A 22,506-nucleotide genomic window follows, 5' to 3' on the forward strand; every position below is an offset into this window, starting at 1 on the left:
AACCCGGAAATGCCCAAACATTATTTGAAGTATTCCTGGAGTAGGTAATGGGAGTTCTACTTCTTTAGCATGGCCTTGGATGAGACATGTCTTGTGATAACTTGATCTAGAAGGTTGTTGCTTGGAAAGGCCTGCAGGCCCACATATTCATTACAGCCTAGCTAGTCCCACATTTTCTGAAGGAAACTACCCACATGTTTTTTTGCTGTGCATATTAGGAACCTGGCCAGATGATCCCAATAACTTAGGTGTTTTATCATGTCTGAATGTGCTTTATATATATTATTATTTCAACAGGTATTTCAGAACTCTCTCCTGCTTGGAAATTAAAAGAGCATTGTGGTGGAATCCCTGAATCTGAAGGGTCAAATAATCCACCTATAATTTTTCTGGCTAACGATACTTTTGATTTGTTTTACTCATTAAAAGTCAAATTGTCTGACATCATCATCATCATCATCATCATCATCATCACATAAGAAAAAGCCACCATGAAGTAGCAGTACTCCAAAACAGGTCACTCTTTGGAAACATTTGCAACTCTGACTACAGCAATGTGAACACTTGTTATCAACGATGATCACTTGGTAATACTTGCCATCTGCTCCATCACCTCTGAAGCACCACCTGGGGAAGTACCATCTGGTGAAGCACCACCTGGTGCACCACCATCTGGTGAAGCACCACCATCTGGTGAAGCACCATCTGGTGAAGCACCATCTGGTGCAGCACCATCTGGTGCAGCACCATCTGGTGCAGCACCATCTGGTGAAGCACCATCTGGTGAAGCACCATCTGGTGAAGTACCACCTGGTGCACCACCATCTGGTGAAGCACCACCTGGTGAAGCACCACCTGATGCACCACCATCTGGTGAAGCACCACCTGGTGCACCACCATCTGGTGAAGCACCACCTGGTGCACCACCATCTGGTGAGCACCACCTGGTGCACCACCATCTGGTGAGCACCACCTGGTGCACCACCATCTGGTGAGCACCACCTGGTGCACCACCATCTGGTGAGCACCATCTGGTGAAGCACCATCTGGTGAAGCACCATCTGGTGCAGCACCATCTGGTGAAGCACCATCTGGTGAAGCACCATCTGGTGAAGCACCATCTGGTGAAGCACCATCTGGTGCAGCACCATCTGGTGCAGCACCACCTGGTGCACCACCATCTGGTGAAGCACCACCTGGTGCACCACCATCTGGTGAAGCACCACCATCTGGTGAAGCACCATCTGGTGAAGCACCATCTGGTGAAGCACCATCTGGTGCAGCACCATCTGGTGCAGCACCATCTGGTGCAGCACCATCTGGTGAAGCACCATCTGGTGAAGCACCATCTGGTGAAGTACCACCTGGTGCACCACCATCTGGTGAAGCACCATCTGGTGAAGCACCACCTGGTGAAGCACCACCTGATGCACCACCATCTGGTGAAGCACCACCTGGTGCACCACCATCTGGTGAAGCACCACCTGGTGCACCACCATCTGGTGAGCACCACCTGGTGCACCACCATCTGGTGAGCACCACCTGGTGCACCACCATCTGGTGAGCACCATCTGGTGAAGCACCATCTGGTGAAGCACCATCTGGTGCAGCACCATCTGGTGAAGCACCATCTGGTGAAGCACCATCTGGTGAAGCACCATCTGGTGCAGCACCATCTGGTGCAGCACCATCTGGTGCAGCACCATCTGGTGAAGCACCATCTGGTGAAGCACCATCTGGTGAAGCACCACCTGGTGCAGCACCACCTGGTGCAGCACCATCTGGTGAAGCACCATCTGGTGAAGTACCACCTGGTGCAGCACCATCTGGTGAAGCACCATCTGGTGCAGCACCATCTGGTGCAGCACCATCTGGTGAAGCACCATCTGGTGAAGCACCATCTGGTGCAGCACCATCTGGTGCAGCACCATCTGGTGAAGCACCACCTGGTGCAGCACCACCTGGTGCAGCACCATCTGGGGTAGCACCATCTGGTGAAGTACCACCTGGTGCACCACCATCTGGTGCACCACCATCTGGTGAAGCACCACCTGATGCACCACCATCTGGTGAAGCACCACCATCTGGTGAAGCACCACCATCTGGTGAGCACCATCTGGTGCACCACCATCTGGTGCACCACCATCTGGTGAAGCACCAACCATCTGGCGCAGCACCATCTGGTGCAGCACCATCTGGTGAAGCACCATCTGGTGAAGCACCATCTGGTGAAGCACCATCTGGTGAAGCACCATCTGGTGAAGTACCACCTGGTGCAGCACCATCTGGTGAAGCACCATCTGGTGAAGCACCATCTGGTGAAGCACCATCTGGTGAAGTACCACCTGGTGCACCACCATCTGGTGAAGCACCATCTGGTGAAGTACCACCTGGTGCACCACCATCTGGTGAAGCACCATCTGGTGCAGCACCATCTGGTGAAGCACCATCTGGTGAAGCACCATCTGGTGAAGCACCATCTGGTGAAGCACCACCTGGTGAAGCACCAGATAGCAGACCAACAAGCCTGGTAAAGTATTTGTCAGTGTGTCTCTTGACTTGGCTGGACCCAGCAAGGTCCAGCCAAGCACCTTAGAGCACAAGATCCCTAGTGCTCTAAGGTGAAGGTTTGACTTGCCGTCATTGTTCATCATCTTACTCACAGGTACACAAGGGACCCTGCCTTAAGGAGCATCTAAGTTGTGCACCTCAGAAAAGATATGTTAAGTTTTGTCCAGAAAATGTATTGGATAAATAGCTTTAAGCCAAAGATTAGTTATGATGGCAACTTGAAACACTGTTCTTAATGGTATCTGAAATAAGGTAATTAAACAGAAAAATATGTACAACCAGTAAAACATACTTTCATCATCATCATCATCTTTATTCTTCTTCTTCTTCTTTTTACTTCCACCGCCATCTTCGTCTGTGCTTCTTGATTTGTACACCCACAGTTCAGACTTCTCTACAAGATTGCGTAAATCATCTAAATCCTCTTTTATTTGCTTGTATGATTCCACATCTCCATCTTGAACTAAAAGTTGAACCTAAAAGTATCAAATGGATGTATTAAAAGATGAGTGATAGTACATTTCTTCAGAATAGAATTTAAGACAATTTGTTAGATATTTCACAATACCTGTACTAACACTATCGCTTCCTGATAACGGTAACGACGTACTTTCGTTCCTGATAACGGTAACGACGTCCTAAAATCAATACAGAAACAAATGGGCAAAGTTTCTTTCACCCTGAATGCCCCTATTACCTAGCAGTAAATAGGTACCTGGGTGTTAGTCAGCTGTCACGGGCTGCTTCCTGGCGGTGGAGGCCTGGTCGAAGACCGGGCCGCGGGGACACTAAAGCCCCGAAATCATCTCAAGATAACCACGTTGTTATCCAGAGGACGGCAATGTCCGTCCAAAATTAAAATATTTGTCCAAATTTCATTTATTGTCCGATTATTATGTGGTTTGTTTGCAAATAAACGCCAACGTCTTCCCATTCTCTGTGACTATACATGGATATACATAATGCTTTTGTGTCATACAAGTACTATTACAACTGATAAAGAAACTCTCATTCCTCCAGTTCCACAAAGTAGTCATTTGGTCACTAGTATACTTTGAGTATAAAGATTACTCTCTGAAAAATGACATCGTACATGTTGGTGATGAACATGAGGATGACAGCAGTTCTACTAGTGACAATGTTGCAACATCCGGACCATCAGGTGTGGGGCGGCCATTCTTCTTTACCTTCATGTTCTTTATCCTTATGGTAAAGGTAATGTTGTTTTTATATTTGTTCTTGTATGTAAATATTACTTTAGAGCATTCTATTGTGAACAATTTGATACAAAATTGAATGACATAGCATGAAAACTGAGGTAAGAAACCCGATATGAACATCAACGTTGCTCGGGCTACCTTGGGATATGCGGCGGCCTGCCCACCAGGGACGAGGAAGTGCTAATTTACCCCTGGCCTGCACAACTGATTATATGATACAAGACTCAGGTGTGCATCAAGTAAAATTCTGAAATTATTTTTATTTATTCTAATATTGTTAAAATGCATTCCTTGATGGAAATGCATATTAAAAATTATGGAAAAATCTTTAAAAAAAATTGTACATGACTAGTAAAGCCTGGAAGTCTCATGATGATGTCATGATTCATGTGCACTCAGCCAGAAACTGCCCCGGGGTGGTCGGTCCGAGCCACCCATGAGGTCCCAGCTGCTTTGAATATATTTTGTGCATATTTATTTCAATATGTCTGATTAGTTTTTCTCTGGTATTTTGCAGAGATGTTATTCAATAGTGTCTTTTGAGAAATTTACACAATAAAATGTGTGGAACATCAGAATGTTCAAATATATTCATGTCACTAAGATGCATTTATATTATTTGCTGAGAACAATACAACATTCTATTTTTGGTGTTACTATACTATATACAACTTCATATATAACTATGAACATTTTCAATGCATGATTATGAACTACTAAGCCGGTCTGATGGATTTGGTAACTTCATAATATGTGGTCAAGAGTTCAGCCTGGTTCAGCATGTTTTGCATGAAATCATAACTGCAAGCATTGAATATTTAATATTTTCTTCATATTTCTAACTGATATACCATCGTTTTTCAAGTTCAATTATATAATGGGCAATTAATAATATTATTTGTATCACAGAACATGTCATAGGTATCCACAGATATATTTGTGTCACTAAGATTCATACAACATTATTTGCTAAAGAACAGTAATTATATAAAAGATGTGTATAGTGTAAAGACAGCAAAAACACAGGTTTTTGTGGAAGGCCCCTATCATGGCAACAGTCAATCGATGGAGTTCTAAGCCTACTGGGGACCAGCGCCAGAACTTTTCCCCCTCAGATGAGGCACGAGGAGCAATGGCCTATAGACACTCCCATGTGATTGGAAGCAGTCTATGTCTGCCATCTACCAGGTCAGGCACCCAGAAAGGTAGGAATTCTAAAACAAACTACAGTTGGTTAAAAATTGCAAACCCAAGGCCGAACTAGCAAGCAGAACTCCACTATTGAAAACAAGTAAACTAACATGACATCACTACAGCTGCCTCGCTACTGTTCCACAGAAAACCGGTATTGAATGCAATGAAACGCCATTATCTGGGTGAGACCCAGAGGCTCCCTGGCATCCCTCCCTCCCTCCAGTCATCATTTTTTATATTCAGCCTCTGAACCTGAGATTAGGTAGCCAGCACGTGAGATCTGGGACCCCCCAGACCCCCCAGTTGCACTGACTGCGCAACTCCCCCCTCCCCAGGAGGGGGGGGGGGGAGTTGTGCAGACAGCACAGCAGTACAACAGCTGTGGTGACATCATGCTTGTTTACTGGTTTTCGATTAGGGAGTTCTGCTTGCTAGTTCGGCTTCCGGGTGTGCAATTTTTAACCAGCTGTAGTTTGTTTTGGAATTCCTACCTTTCTGGGTGCCTAACCTGGTAGATGGCAGACATAGACGGCTTCCAATTACATGGGAGTGTCTATAGGCCATTGCTCCTCGTGCCTCTCTTGAGGGGGGCCAAGTTCTGGCGCTGGTCCCCAGTAGGCTTAGAATTCTGTTGCCACGGTCTAATATATGCACATCAGCCCAGTGTAGCTCCGGGAAGCCTCTGGGTCTCACCCTAAAAATGGTGTTTCATTACATTCAAAGATTTTTTTTATTGTCGTAGGAATCTGCTATATGAGTGACTAATCGGCAAACCATATTTTCAAGCATAGCGATGTTCCATACATTTGAATATATTAATTTCTCAAATTGCACACTTTTGAATATTGCAAAAACAGAAAAACCAATGAGACACAATAAAATAATAATGAAAAATCATATTCACAGGAACTGCCGCCCCCAAGGGGTCGCTGGGGCTAGCACCTCTGAGTGCCTACTCACTCGGCACACATAAATTGCTCAACTTCTGTGCTCCATAACAGCTAAAGTATGTAACATACAATATTTTTTTTTTAATTTACCATGATCAGGTAACACATTTTATCAATATCAGAAAGGAAAATAAATTTTAGGAAATATTTTTCTTCTTGTGCAGCACGGGAGGGTTTGGTGTGAAGGTTGTCAGCACTGAGGTTAACACTCATTTGTAAGAAAAGCCAAATACATATGGAAGTATTTAAATGACAGAAGTGTAAGCCAAAACAATCAGAAGTTTCAAAACTATTTACAGTGCAACAATTAAATCTTACCTGCTTAAAGTTTTGAAGCACTTCTTGTCTTTGTGAGAAATGTCTGAAGAGCAGCTGCAGAGACCGTGACACCAGAGGAGGGTACTCGTGCATGGTCAAATGCAGCAATACACGCAGAAACTTTTTTCCACCTTCACCATCTAGATCCAGATTAGAGTTCTCCTCCCTGACGGAGAACATCCAATATCAAGCAGAGTGAAGATAAACGAGAGGACAGCAAGAAAGACAGTGTAGTATGTATATATGCATGCCAATGGTATTAAACAATCTTTAAATGACAATAAAATTAGTAATCTAATAATTCAGTTTGTCAGAGAAAGGCAACCTGTGTACTGTATATATATACACCATATATATATATATATATGGTCTTATATCAAGGTCCCTCACGAAGTCGAACTGCTGATCTTTCCCAGGATACAGCCTCCCAACAGTTTCCTAACTTCTGGGTACCATTTACTGATAGGTGAACATAGGCATTAGGTGAAAGGAAGCATACCCAACCATTTTTGTTCCTCCCAGAACTTCAGACTGTGAATTGAGAACCAACCCAACTATAATTCATGTGACGAACTGGAGATGAACTAATTTGAATACTCTATCACTGTTTAAAGGAAAAAACCATTAGCAAGATATTCTATCTTCTAACAGATGTTTAACATGATAATGCACAATATTAGACTGTAATTACTTAGTTGCTATTCGACTTAGTAAGTAAATTTTATTATCTTGCAAATAATATTAAATAATAAAAATTTCCTCAATGAAAATAGTTTCTTTAACTGAAGGATGGGATTTGTTTAATCATAAATGTCTTCACAGGTCTGATAATTTCTAAAATTTTAGTCATCGTGTCGCACAAAAACTAATCTCTGTCCACAATATATATTTAAATATTATTATTTTTAAATAAATAAAAAACCAGCATTGAATGCAATGAAATGTCATTTTCTGGGTGAGACCCGAAGGCTCCCCGGAGCTCTCCAGGCTGATATGTATATCCTTAGACTTGGTCATCAGTGTTATGATCCCAGGTAGCCGAAAAAACGAGTCTCCCCTTTGAGAATTATTCTAGCAGGCCTGACCTGACTAGAAGGTCTAGGAAATATAGAGGTGAAGATACAGATGTAAAATAATTGGTTGGATTTGATAGACAATTTAAGATAATTGGCAGTGAATATGAAAATAAGTAAATGACTTGACACAAGATGTGGAGAGTTTGGTGGAGGTGTGAGGCTTGCTTGAGAGGAGCTTAAGTCACTTGAGTACCAGACATCGTGATGGGAAGCTGCGCTCCATTTGAGCTCCCGTTGGAGAGGAACCCCTGTATGATATACCTTCAAGAGAAAGGAAGTGTGCAGACGTTCCAGCTGTGGAATAGAGCTGGGAATGTGTGGTCTCAAGTCCTGGACGGCAAGGAGAGTTTGTTAAGCCCCCAGAGACGTTATCGTGGGCCGTGGGAGCGCCCTGGTCAGACTCCGTCAGATGGAGAGCGCCCTGTAGGGGACCTTTTTGTGGTAAGCATAATTTTAACCAGTTTACAGTGATTGCTGGTAGTTGATCATGTGCCCAGCGATCATAGCGAATGTTTATTGATACATTAGACATGTTTTGGTAAGGCAGGAAGCCTAAATAAGAGGACGGAGATGAGAGAGACAGCTGGAGGGACAAGCAGCATGTCCTCTCCCGTCGACCGCCTGGAGCCAACTGACTGGCGGCGGAGGACCGTTCCCAGAGTGAGGAGCCGCGCGCTGGGCAAGGCGGAGCATGGACCAGCCCAAACGGGGGAGTCCACTCTCACAGTATGTAGAGAGCAAAGAGATGTTAGGTGCGAATATATTGTGTGGTTATTTTCGTTTATGTGTTTAAGGGGAAACGTTTTTATTGGCATGTCAATGGGTTGCAGGTTTGTCTGGGGAAGAAGTTGCTGAGAACTTTGAAACCAGCAGAGAGGGAGTAGTTGATGAGACTCCAAGGTTGTGGAAGGTACTGAGCTCTGTTGAAGAGCAGACCCTATAGTGAGGAGTTGGACCTCAAGCTGTGAGAGGAGAAGCAGTGGAGAAGAGTTTACATGCTTTTGTGATACCAGTGGTGAAGCATTATTGTTGATCAAGCAAGACTTCATGGTGTAGCAGCCAGGAGCGCTGTGGAGGACCCTGGTAGAAGTGGTGAAGCACCACTGTTGCTCAAGGTGCAGCAGCCTGGAGGAGCTGCGGAGGATCCTGGTAGATAAACCCGGAAGAACCTGAAGATATCAGGGTAGTGAGCTTCCAGATGTGGAAGGGAAGTTCTGGTTGATTACTTGTAGGGAGTTGGTAGAGTGTTTGGTTGTCATTAGCGTGCAAGATGCAGTGAAAGGTGAGTGATTGTTTGCCATTTTAGTGCCAAGGAGCACTTATACTGAAGTATAGAGTTACAGTCGTAGGCTGGATTACCTGCAGAGACATACATATGTGTTCTAGGACTGATAGGGGGATCGATTGAACATTGTTGTATATCAAGAAACATTTATTCTAATATTTATGTTATTGCATTCATACGCTGGTTTTCCTTGCACATATTTATAGATATATATATTCTCTTGCTGATAGTGCAACATTGTGTTATAAGACTTGACCTACTTGAGGAGGTTTGTAGCATTAGGTGGTGAATCAGGAGATAGGATACCACTTGATAAGCAGATGATAGAGTTCTGATGGTGTTGGAGTGCAACCTGACTGAAATAGTATAGAGTGTAGGATTCATTATTATTAATATTATTATATGTGTGTATGTATTGTGTATGTGCTTTGTCCAGTAAATGTATTCAAATTTGCTGGTGTTTGCCCTTGTCCTAGTGAGGCTTCCCAGGAAGTAGGAAAGAAGGAGAGAGAGAGGAAGAACCAAGAACCATAGCTGTGGACAGGGTAGAACGGAATAATAATAAGTCAAAGGGGATTGAGGAGATCATATCACATAAGGAGAGAGTGGGGAGTCACAGCGGCTCGAGTGGGTGTGTGCACGTGACAACGAGGCTAAGTATTGGAGCCACATCCCCTAAACATGTGACGTTAAGTCCCTCTGCAAGAGCCAGAAGCGCCCAGGGTGATCTCCTGGTAAATTATAAGCACTCTACCAAGTTTTGGGTTGGGTTGTCTATAAAGAAGGATCAACAACAACACCAACCACCATAATATCAGTCAGTGTGGATGGAGTTCTAGGCCTACCGGGGACCACGAGCCAGAACCTGGCCCCCCTCAAAGCCACGAGGAGCAATGGCCTATAGAAATGCACATGTGATTTGGAGCATTCTATGTCAGACATAGACAAGAACACAACCTATAGCACTGTATCATCCTTTGCAGATGACACTAGGATCTTCATGAGAGTAGGCAACATAGAGGACACGGCAAACCTCCAATCAGATGTAGATGAGGTCTTTCTATGGGCTACAGAAAATAATATGGTGTTTCACGAAGATAAGTTCCAGCTCATGTGCTATGGAAAAAATGAAAATATAAAAACGGAAACCACGTACAAAACTCAGGTAAATCATAACATAGAACGAAAAGGCAATGTAAAGGATCTGGGTGTACTCATGTCGGAAGACCTTACCTTTAAAGAACACAATAAAGTAGCCGTCACAACTTCAAGAAAAATGACAGGTTGGATAACAAGAACTTTTCACACTAGAGATGCTATACCGATGATGATACTTTTCAAAACGCTTGTGCTCTCTAGAGTGGAGTACTGCTGCACAATGACAGCCCCTTTCAAAGCTAGAGAAATTGCTGACCTGGAGAGCGTGCAGAGATCCTTTACTACTAGAATCCACTCAGTAAAACATCTAAACTATTGGGACCGACTAAAGAGCCTAAATCTGTACTCCCTTGAGCGCAAGCGGGAGAGATACATAATAATTTATACGTAGAAAATATTAGAGGGGCTGGTCCCAAACCTGCACACAGAAATAACATCACATGAGACCAGAAGACATGGCAGGATGTGCAGAATACCCCCGTTGAAAAGCAGAGGTGCAACAGGTACTCTGAGAGAGAACTCTATCAACATTAGAGACCCGAGACTGTTCAACACGCTTCCACTACACATAAGGGACATAACTGGCCGACCCCTCACAGTGTTCAAGAGAAAACTGGATAAGCACCTCCAAAGGATACCTGATAAACCAGGCTGTGACTCATACGTCAGGCTGCGAGCAGCCGCGTCCAACAGCCTGGTTGATCAGTCCAGCAACCAGGAGGCCTGGTCAACGACCGGGCCGCGGGGACGCTAAGCCCCGGAAGCACCTCAAGGTAACCTCAAGGTATGTCTGCCATCAACCGGGCCAAGCACCCAGAAAGGTAAGCACCTCAAAACAAATTCTTGGTAAAATGACGAAAATAGACAAATGAGTGGAGAGAACTCCCCAATTGAAAACGAGCAAACGAGCATGACGTCACATGAGCTGCGACACATGTCTGTGCAGCTCCCATCACCCTGAGAGGGGAAAGGGGGAAGCCCCAGACCCACCATGCCAGCGAACCAACCACCAGTTCTAAGGCTGGATGTAAAAGCACGCAAAAATTGCCAACCGGGGGAAGGTGGGTTGCCGGGGAGACTCTGGGTCTCACCCAGAAAGTGGCATTTCATTACATTCAATGCTGGTTTTCTGGGGAAAGCCCCTTTGGCTCTCCGGTGCTACATCACCAAAGACAAAAAGGAAAGAAAGGGGACTTACCCGGGAGGCAGTTGGTACTCACATCTCAACTCGAAGTCGAAACAACTGGCTGCAACCGCTGATCCAAAGCAATACAGGCCTGACTAGGCCCTGGAACATTAATGAGGTAGCGTACAGCCAGGACCCTGTTCGATCGCCAAAAACCCTGTGCCTGAATGTCAGCCCAGAACATGTCACCATAGACGGCAGCAAGAGCAGCAAACTTAGGAATGTCATGGGCACAGGGATAGACTGCAGGCTGGCTAGACTTAATAACCCTGCAGACAACCTGAGAGACCCGTACCCACGAACAGGGAAGAAGGGAAACCAGATCAACCCAAAGCGCATTCCCAGGCCACAGAAGCCGTGGCGCGGTCTGCGGCGGAGGGCCACAGACTGGACACAACACATAATGCACCCCCAGCGTGACCAACCAAGCATCAACAACACAGGGACTCCTCCGGAAAACAGCAGTCTCATTCTTTGCCAGAAGAGGAGAGGACTGCAGACAAACGAACTTATTACCACGACCAAAAGAGCAGAAACCCCTGCACCCGAGAAGAGCATAAAGCTCCGCAACCTGACCCCCAGAGGCCAATGCCAACAGGAAAAGAGCCTCCAGCATAAGAGCAGTACTGAACCAAGGCACAGCACAACAAGAATCTGGAACTGGAGCCACTTGACCATTGTGCCTCACACCAGCCGAAGAACTGAGGTGTGGATCATCGGCGCGAGGGTCTGGGGCTTCCCCTTTCCCCCTCCCAGGGAGGGGAGAGCTGAGCAGACATGCAGCACGGCTTGTATGACGTCATGCTTGTTTGCTCATTTTCATTTGGGGAGTTCTGTCCACTCGTTTGTCTATTTTCATCATTTTTAACCAGAATAAGCGTTTGTTTTGGGGCGCTTACCTTTCTGGGTGCCTGTCTTGGTCGATGGCAGATATAGAATGTTCCAAAATCACACGTGCATTTCTATAAGCTATTGCTCCTCGTGCCTCCCTGAGGGGACCAGGTTGTGGCTCGTGGTCCCCAGTAGGCCTAGAACTCCACTCACATCGAATGGTGCCAAAGTTAGGGATAATCATATCAGCCTGGATAGCTCCGGGAAGCCAAAGGAGCTCCCCCCCAGAAAAGCATAGTACAGTATATGCTTCTGGCACAATGTCTTATGTGGTCCTCTGGTGAGAGTACTTTCCAGAGCCATCCTTAGGTCTCTTTCATTGTCAGAGTTTTTTAATGCCTTACCACATAATCTGAAAGTTGTGTGTGGCCTACTTTCTTGTATTCCACATTCCACAACACAGCATTTATTTACAGTGAATTCCATTTGGCATGTGGTGCTCAATACACTTATTTTGTCTAGGTCAACTTGAATGGCATGATAATGCATGTATGTGGGGGTGATGGATGGGGGTAAGAGAAGGGTGTGTATTAATTTAAAGGTAGTTGTGTTCGAGTAAGTGGGATGAATACACGCTTGTATAACACAAAGTAAAAATAACCTTTTCAACAAATTTTGCAATTTAACTCACGTTTCATCAAAAATACTTTGAGCCTGGGCCCATATATTTTCAAGATTTTTATTTTTCAATCCTTGTGAAATTCCATCTCCAGTAAGGGAACTTGGGTTTTCATCCGACTCCTTCTTGAATATTGACAGGAGACAGCTGATACGATAGTCCAGTCGAACATTGAGGATAAACTGTAAACATTAAATTTATTTAAATAAAACCAGAACAATGTAATGAAACTCCTCTTTCTGGGTGAGCCCTGGTGGCTCCATGAGCATATACTGTATCACAGAGATAGTTTTCCAATACTAAGTCACATCAGTCATAGGCATCTTGCTGACCTACTGAGGACCAGAACCTGGTCCCTCCAACAGCCAGAGAGAGCTAGGGATTGTTATGATCACCCTCACTGGGAAAGCAACCTCAAATTAGACAAGACAAAACAAACAGCTGCATGGTTCATGAAAACAAAGCACTGAATCATCCAACAGACAGCAAAAGATAAAACTCAAAATAAATTGGTTTACTCAGAACTGGGTATGAAACACTCCCCAGTGTGCAGAGCCAACAACAAATGACCAGTCAGTACGGAGCTGATGGACCACAAACCAATGTACCTGCTAGGGAAGGGGGTCAGGGAAACACGGGGCCTCGGCCAGAAATGGGCATTTCGTTACATTCAACGTTTGTTTTCAAGAGTGAGCCCCTTTGTGTCTCCCTGAAGTTAACTAACAACAGAGAAGGAAAACATGGGAGATACCTTGGAGGAGAAGAAAAGGCAGCAGCTACAAAGTCTTAGATGGGAAACCTGGCCCATGGTCACACAAGCGTGACTGGAACCAGCAATACTGACCTGATACCAAGCTGCTAAGACCCTGTTAGCCCTCCAAACCCGAGCCTGAATTATGCCCACGACATAATAGTGAAGGTGGCATCCAAAGCCGCGAACTTATGAATAATTCAAGCTTAATGGTAAACTGCAGGCTCGGTAGATTCAAAGACACCACAGATGTCCTGGGACAAATGCAACTTGGAACAGGTGACCAAGGAAACTGGATCTACAAAAAGTGCATCCACCGAAGTAAAATGGGTAGAGTGCCAGTACTGGAGTGATAAATCACTGTAAATGGACATAACCGATGATACACTCCAGCCAGCCAAACAAAGCATCAATCACCAAGTCAACCATCTCCATCTCCACCAATAAAGACGAGGACTACAAACAAAGAAACTGCCTACCAGAGCCATTACAACAGAACCCATGCCTCTGGAGGAGAGCAAGAAGCTCCACAAACTGGCTCTGTATTGTACTCGCCTATTTGTGCTTGCGGGGGTTGAGCTTTGTCTCTTTGGTCCCGCCTCTCAACTGTCAATCAACTGGTAATTACCTAAGTGTAATTACCTAAGTGTAATTACAGGATGAGAGCTACGCTCGTGGTGTCTCGTCTTCCCAACACTCTGTCATATAACGCTTTGAAACTACTGAAGGTCTTGGCCTCCACCACCTTCTCACCTAACTTGTTCCAACCATCTACCACTCTGTTTGCAAAAGTGAATTTTCTTATATTTCTTCGGCATTTGTGTTTAGCTAGTTTATATCTATAACCTCTTGTTCTTGAGACCTGACTTCCAGGTCTCAGGAAATCTTCCCTATCGATTTTATAAATTCCTGTTACTATTTTGTACGTAGTGATCATATCACCTCTTTTTCTTCTGTCTTCTGGTTTTGGCATATTTAATGCCTCTAACCTCACCTCATAGCTCTTGCCCTTCAGTTCTGGGAGCCACTTAGTAGCATGTCTTTGCACCTTTTCCAGTTTGCTGATATGTTTCTTAAGATATGGGCACCACACAACCGCTGCATATTCTAGCTTTGGCCTAACAAAAGTCGTGAACAATTTCTCTAGTATATCGCCATCCTTGTATTTAAAAGCAATTCTGATTGAAAGCATGGCATAGGCTCCTCGCACAACGTTCTTTATGTGGTCTTCAAGTGATAGTTTTCTATCTAGAACCACCCCCTAAATCTCTTTCTTTATCAGAATTCTTTAAAGATTTCTCACATAATATATAGGTTGCGTGGGGTCTATGGTCTCCTATTCCACATTCCATAACATGGCAATTATTAACATTAAATTCCATTTGCCAAGTGGTGCTCCATATACTTATTTTGTCCAGGTCATCTTGAAGGGCATGACAATCATCTAAGTTTCTTATCCTTCTTATTATCTTTGCATCATCAGCAAACATGTTCATATAATTCTGTATACCAACTGGTAGATCATTTATGTAGACAATAAACATCACTTGTGCAAGAACTGAACCCTGTGGTACTCCACTTGTGACATTCCTCCAGTCCGATACATTGCCTCTGATTACTGCCCTCATTTTTCTATCAGTCAAAAAAAATTTCATCCATGCTAGAAGCTTACCTGTCACCCCTCCAATATTTTCCAGTTTCCAGAACAACCTCTTATGTGGAACTCTGTTGAAAGCCTTTTTTAGGTCCAGATAGATGCAGTCAACCCAACCATCTCTTTCTATGATCGAGCCACAGAGATTTTGCAGGAAACTGAGTAAATTCGATACACAATATGCAGGCGATGAGTCACAATAACGTGGCTAAAGTATGTTGACCAGACCACACACTAGAAGGTGAAGGGACGACGACGTTTCAGTCCATCCTGGACCATTCTCAAGTTGATACACAATATCTTCCAGATCGAAAACCATACTGTCTGTCTGATATTATATCATTTCTCTCCAGATGTTCTACCCATTTAGTTTTGATTAGTTTTTCCAATACTTTCACTATTACACTTGTCAATGATACAGGTCTATAATTGAGGGGGTCTTCCCTGCTGCCACTTTTGTAGATTGGAACTATGTTAGCCTTTTTCCACACATCTGCTATGACTCCTGTACACAGGGATGCTTGTCAGATCAGGTAAAGTGGAATGCTGAGCTCAGGTGCACATTCTCTCAGAACCCATGGTGAAACTCCATCTGGGACAACTGCTTTGTTCTTACTGAGCTCCTTTGGCATGTTTTCCACTTCATCTCTAGACACCTCTATACACTCTATGTTGTTCTCTGGAATTCTTATTGTGTCTGGTTCTCTGAAGATTTCACTTTGTACACACTTTAGAACTTCTCGTTTAATGTTTCACACATTTCCTTTTCATTTTTTGTGAATCTGTTTCCCATTTTCAACCTCTGGATAATATCCTTTACCTGCAATTTGTTGTTTATGAATTTGTAGAATAGGCCCGGTTCTGTTTTACATTTATCCGCTATCCCTTTTTCAAAATTTCTTTCTGCCTCTCTCCTTACTGCCGTATAGTTGTTTCTTGCATCTTTGTATCGCTGGTATGTTTGGGGGTTTGACCTCTTCCTATACTGATTCCATTTTTGTGTCTTTTGGTCTCTGGCCCTCTCACAATTTCTGTTGAACCAATCCTGTTTTCTGGCCCTGCATCTCTGTTTTGGTATGAATGTTTGTGTGCATTTATCGTATATTTTGCAAAATTTGGCATACATTTCCTTTACTTCCCTGCCTAGCAACAAGTCTGTCCAATTACACTCATTAAAAAAATTTTGAAGTTCCCCATAGTGACCTCTCCTTAAATCGAGTTTATCAACTGTTTCAATGTCCCTATTTTCTTCTAGATGATATCATAAAGCTTATTTAATGTCTAACAGGACGTGATCACTCTTTCCCAAGGGATGAAGGTACTGGATGTCAAATATCTCTTTTTCTTTCCTGGTGAATACTAGAACCAGTACTGATGGTACATCTCCTTCCCTCATTCTTGTGGCCTGCTTTATGTGTTGATACAAGAATGTCTCCAGAATGAGGCTCGCAAATCTGCATGTCCAAAAGTCCTCTGTTCTTGCTTCATAGGCCTCCCAGTCTATTGCTTTAAAGTTGAAGTCTCCCAATATCAACAGTCGTGATTTATCTTTATCTGCTTGTACAATAATATCTCTCATGACCATTATGAGGCCCTTTCGTTTGTCATCCAGTTCTTCCTTTGTCTATGTGTTGCTTGCTGGTGGGCTGTAGGCATTTAAAATTATCAGCTTATCATCCTGATTCCAGACCTGCAATGCCATTACATCAATATCTCCTGGCCGCTGTTTTGATGCTTCAATTTTATGAACCGTGCAATGATCTGAATTGTCTTGTCTACTTTCTGGTTGGTTCCCAATGAGGGTGATCATAACAGTCTTTTACTCCCTGTGCCTCTTCCAGGGAGAGAGAGATTGTGCTCGTGGTCCCCACTAGGCCAACAGGATGACTATGACTGATGTGCCTTAGTAATGTGAAGTTACCTCAGAGAGCCAGCTTCAGGTAACCTCCAAGGAGCTCCCCCAGCAAAATTTCAATAATAGATAAAAAATAATACTATCTTAAGAATACATCATTAATCATAACATTGTGTTTCTTACTAGAGTAACACTTAAATACAAATTTTAAATGATTAAGTTATATGTTATCTATATTAAAAGACACAGCAAGTGTTAAAGAACATGGCCTCTTAGGTTAACTTTAAAGATAAACAAAGAAACATTAATACAGTCTTTGTTCCAATAGTTGTTTAATAAAGTGACGGGGAGGAGATAAGATTGCCAGTCTTATAATACCTTTATGTTACAAACTGATGAAGGCAAAGTAGGTTAATGCAACCAAGACATCTTCATATTATAATTATACACCAACAAAGAACTTAAATAACAACTAACTAAATTTTCAGTCATGAGATTAAAGTAGAAAGTGTAGAGGAAAATACTGAACAAACAATCTAATGGAAATGGAAAGGTTGCACAGCTTTCACCATTTCAGTACAGTTTTGAGCATTAATCCAAGAATAAAAACAAGGAAGCAAGCACTGCAAGGTAAGCTAATTGTTGTCAGGTGTACAACAGTAATGAGAGGAGGAGAACCATCAGCGGTGATGGTGAAGCCATCAGCAGGGCAGCTCACACCTCACAATAAATGTTGTCAGGTGTACAACAGTAATGAGAGGAGGAGAACCATCAGTGGTAATGGTGAAGCCATCAGCAGGGCAGCTCACACCTCACAATAATTGTTGTCAGGTGTACAACAGTAATGAGAGGAGGAGAACCATCAGTGGTAATGGTAAAGCCATCAGCAGGGCAGCTCACACCTCACAATAATTGTTGTCAGGTGTACAACAGTAATGAGAGGAGGAGAACCATCAGTGGTAATGGTGAAGCCATCAGCAGGGCAGCTCACACCTCACAATAATTGTTGTCAGGTGTACAACAGTAATGAGAGGAGGAGAACCATCAGTGGTAATGGTGAAGCCATCAGCAGGGCAGCTCACACCTCACAATAATTGTTGTCAGGTGTACAACAGTAATGAGAGGAGGAGAACCATCAGCGGTGATGGTGAAGCCATCAGCAGGGCAGCTCACACCTCACAATAATTGTTGTCAGGTGTACAACAGTAATGAGAGGAGAAGAACCATCAGCGGTGATGGTGAAGCCATCAGCAGGGCAGCTCACAATAATTGCCAATCATCATACTGCTAAACACTGGCACTTCCATTGTATTCAGCTCATCCTCTAAACAAAGGCCCAAAGTTCATTCCATGCACTGGCCAAACCCGCTGTTTATGAATGAAAAATGGTTTATACAAGACTCATAAACATAGGTGAATCAAAATAAACCACGGCCTTGTTTAAAAATGCAATGAAAGCCCCCCAAAGGCAAAAATAACTGCCCCAATAATAAAAGAAACAACCAAAAACTTTTGTCAAACTAGCCCGCTGCTAGTTAACTCCACTTCCCTCTAGTTGGGGGGAGCCAATCTGGCCCCCCCCCCTCCTGCTTCCCCTCCCCCCATTCCAGGCTATATACTGTATATAATAATATTTTATATATATATATTTGTTTCTTTATTTGAACCCATTGAGCCAGGGTGTCCATACCCCTTGGCAGTTCAGTACTGTTGCCATTGAGCAACAGTACATCTTCAAGAGGAAACTAGATTGTTTCCTTCAAGGAGTGCCAGACCAACCGGGCTGTGGTGGGTTTGTGGGCCTGTGGGCCACTCCAAGCAACAGCCTGGTGGACCAAACTCTCACAAGTCAAGTCTGGACCCGGGCCGGGCTTGGGGAGTAGAAGAACTCCCAGAACCCCATCAACCAGGTATCAACCAGGAGCCAGCAACTGTACAAAAGTATTGGGAAGACACAAGACCTATATGCCCAACACCAGACAGCACTCGTGGCATTATTGGGCACAGCTATTTCATCAAATGACTTCAACATTATATTATTATTATAACATGCTAAGGCTGCACGAGCATCAAGTGTGTGTAAAGCTTAGAATGGTCCCCAAGCCAACATGCATCAGAAAATTATTTTTCCCCTGAAGGATTTGAACCCGGTCAGCTAGGGTATAGAGACCCAGGCTGACCAAAAGAAGTTTAGCCAGTGGGCCTGAGGAGCCTGGGCCGGCTCCACCCCTCCCCCCAACTACAGGGAGGTGAAGTTAACTAGCAGCGGGCTAGTTTTACTAAAGTTTTCGGTTGTTTCTTTTATTATTGGGGCAGTTATTTTGGCCTTTGGGGGGCTTTCAATGCATTTTTAAAACATGCAGTGGTTTATTTTGATTTGCCTATCTTTATGGGTACCTTCCCTGGTGTTGGCAAAGATGATATCCTTTAAATATAAAGTGATCATATGCCATCGCTCCCTTCACCTCTCTGAGGGGCCAGGTTCTAGCTCATGGTCCCCAGTAAGCAAAAAGAACTCTGCAACTGATGACACTAGGTAGTATGGCACTTAATCAGTGATGATAGCTTCAGAGAGCTGATGGGGCTCCCCACAGAAAAGGCTTTTGACAGAGTCTCACACAAGAGGTTGTATCGGAAAAAGGAACGTGCTGGAGGTGTGACAGGGAGACTTCCGATATGGATGAAACATTTTCTGACAAAGATTAGGATGGTAATTAGAGGCAAAGTATCTGTCTGGAAGAGTGTTACTAGCTGAATACACAGTGTTCACTTCTTGCACTAGTAATGTTCGTCGTCTACCTAAGCAATCTACCAGAAGGAATGGAGAATTATATGAACATGTTTGTGGATGATACCAAGATACTGGGGAAGATAGGAGAAGCAGACAATTGTCATGCCCTTCAAACTGATCTAGATAAAATAATTGTTTGGTGAGACTTGTTACAAATGCAATTCAATGTGAATAAATACCATGTGATGAAATGTGGAATCAAGAGAAAATAGACTACACACAACTTACAAATTATGTGGAGAGGAATTAAAGAATGAGATTTAGGTGGTGGTTTTGGATAGTAAGCTGTCACCTGAGGAACACACACAACATTGTGAGGAGCGCATGCATCGCTTTCCAACTTCACACTTGCTTTTAATGGCATGGATGGTGAAATATTAAAGAAACTGTTCATGACTTTTGTAAGATCAAAAATTGGAATATGCAGCAGTTGTATCATGCCCATATCTCAAGGAGCACATCAATAAATTGGAAAATGTACAAAGCCATGCTACAAAATGTATTCCGGAACTTAAAAAACAAGAGTTATGAGGAGAGGCTAGAGGCAATAAATATGCCAAAGTTAGAAGACAGAAGAAAAGTAGGCGATATGATCACCACTCGCAAAATAATAGCTGGAATCGACTGAGCTGTCAAAGAGGAATTCCAGAAACCAGCAACTTCAAGAGGATATAGATTCAAACTAAGGAAGCAATGATGCCAAAAAATATTAGAAAGTTTTCTTTTGGAATCAGAGTGATAGACGAGTGGAGCAAGTTAGGTGAGGTGGAGGTGGAGGCCAAAACTGTCAGTAGTTTCAAGGCATTATATGACAGAGTGCTGGGAAGACGGGACACCACGGGCGTAGCTCTCATCCTGCAACTACACTTAGGTAATTACACTTATATACTTGCATATAGTTGGAATATACAGTATTCAGGATACAGAAAGTAACAAGTGCAAACAGATGAAGGCAGAAACTTAACTATGTCATGGGACAATCTACATCAAACATAAATCTACCATGAACAAATACCTTATATAATACAATACTGCACAGAGTAACTACCCAAAAAACATTTATTGGAAAGCAATTTACCACAACTAAATTGCATTATAAATAAATAAATAAACTACATTAACAAATGATAAACTAACCTCTAGAATTTCAATAATCTTTAGTTTGGTATCCATGACGAGTGTGTCCTCCTTCTCCAGTGCTGCCCCTTTCTTCTTGGGGCTGGCTCCACCACCTAGTCTATGACCCATCCTTGTGGTGCCTAGAGCCAAGTTGGTCACAACGGCACCCATATCACCCAAGCTCTTAAACACACCCCCTTTACCTGCTCACCACAGTTACACCACAGAGGAAATACCACATACAAAGAGGAGGAGGAGGAGGAGAAGAAGATGAAGACAAACAATTAAATAAATTGTAGACACAAGTGAAAAGAATTGATAGAGAAATATAACAGAAATAAGAAAAGCCAGATTATATTATAGAACAGTAAAGATTATGGGATAAAGATGTTTTAAATCAAGATTTGTTGAAATATAAATAAAAGGCAGTGTAATACAGATTAATAAAACAAAAGCAACAGTAAGAAGAGGCAAATAAAAATGATATGCACAAAAAAGTTCATTATTAGAACAAAAGATCAAGGAGAGATTTAGGTGATAGATATGATGTTAGCATGATTATATATACACAACAAGTTTGCACAAATTGTATTCAATGATAAATCAATTAGTACCATTTGGGATCAGATATTACAGTATATCAATCATGGAAAGTGAACAGAAGCACATAACATGACAGCCATAATCCAAATTGTGTTAGTTCACAATCGTTTAGAAAAGCATATTCAATGACGCGTTCAAGTTTACAAATATTTTAGAATACAAACATAACACCAAATTTCATCATGTCAAACATAAGCATGCCACATGCGTTAAAATAGAATAAGAATAAGACAAAAACCACAAGCACCAGAAAGAATAGAAGGCAGAAGTGAGAGTCAAGAAGAAAGATTGGGGAGAGAACAAAAAAAAATTAATTAAAACTTAAATAGAAAATAAAACATTCAAAATAAAAATGCAAAATAATAACATTAAGTTGAGTGCCACCAAACATTATTTACTTCATATTAGAAAGCAATCAAATGCTGAGGAAAGTTTGGTAAAGAATCTAACAAACAACAAATATGGATACGTATATTCTACACAAGAAACTCATGCTGCATTCTTTCTTCAGTGGTAATAACAAAAATTAACATCATTTTTAACATTCTATTTTTATTCTTAATAACTGTGCCTGAGAATTAAGTAAGATTAAAAACATTTTAAAAATTAAGCCTTCAATGCAATGAAATGCAATTTTCTGGTGCGTCACTCAGGAACTTCCCGTAGACATAGGGATTAAACCTTAGGAAATCATGCCATACCTCTTGAGACCCACTCAAGCCTACTTGGAGCCAGGACCAGAATCGGACTCTCTTTAGGAGGCAAGGGAAGAATGAGCATCAGATACACCCAAGCTCCAAGACCCATCATGGACCTAAGAATAAAAGGGGAGTGCACGGCCTGTAGACAGGGATGAAATTGAAACGCCAAAATGCACCCGTAAATACCTCAAAGGGGGTGTCAAGGAGGAAAGGGTGAACCTGGTGAAAAGGAACATGAGAATTCCCAAACCAGTCATTAAAATACAGACCTCATGTCCCAGGGACAAGTTCTCGAGATGAGAACAAGGGCTACTGAACCTCCCACACAAGTACCTTAAAGCCCCTAGCACCTAAACAGACCCAACTCGCAAAGGGCCAGTAGCGGAGTCTATTCAAACGGGGCACCCAGAACCAGGATAACAGACCTCCTTGCTATTCCAGAGACAGAGTCAACCAATTTACTCACACAAAATGAAAAAGGAAGACATAAGAAGGCTCTGGCACTCCAGATAACTTGATTGCAGGAGTGTCCATCTGGCTGAAGCAAGGGACAAAACCTTGCTT

General features: G+C 42.9%; 1 protein-coding gene across 1 annotated transcript in view; it reads right to left on the reverse strand.

The window, feature by feature from the left end:
* Positions 1-22,506, reverse strand: part of LOC123753965 (Inositol 1,4,5,-trisphosphate receptor) — a 402,759-nt gene that overhangs the window by 226,565 nt on the left and 153,688 nt on the right. The window contains 4 exon segments of the mRNA XM_069331935.1: positions 2,864-3,047; positions 6,254-6,419; positions 12,481-12,650; positions 20,657-20,841. Of these exon segments, the coding sequence (XP_069188036.1) occupies positions 2,864-3,047; positions 6,254-6,419; positions 12,481-12,650; positions 20,657-20,841 (705 nt within the window).

This window comes from Procambarus clarkii, chromosome 1, assembly GCF_040958095.1.
Source record: "Procambarus clarkii isolate CNS0578487 chromosome 1, FALCON_Pclarkii_2.0, whole genome shotgun sequence".
Classification (NCBI taxonomy): Eukaryota; Metazoa; Arthropoda; class Malacostraca; order Decapoda; family Cambaridae; genus Procambarus; species Procambarus clarkii.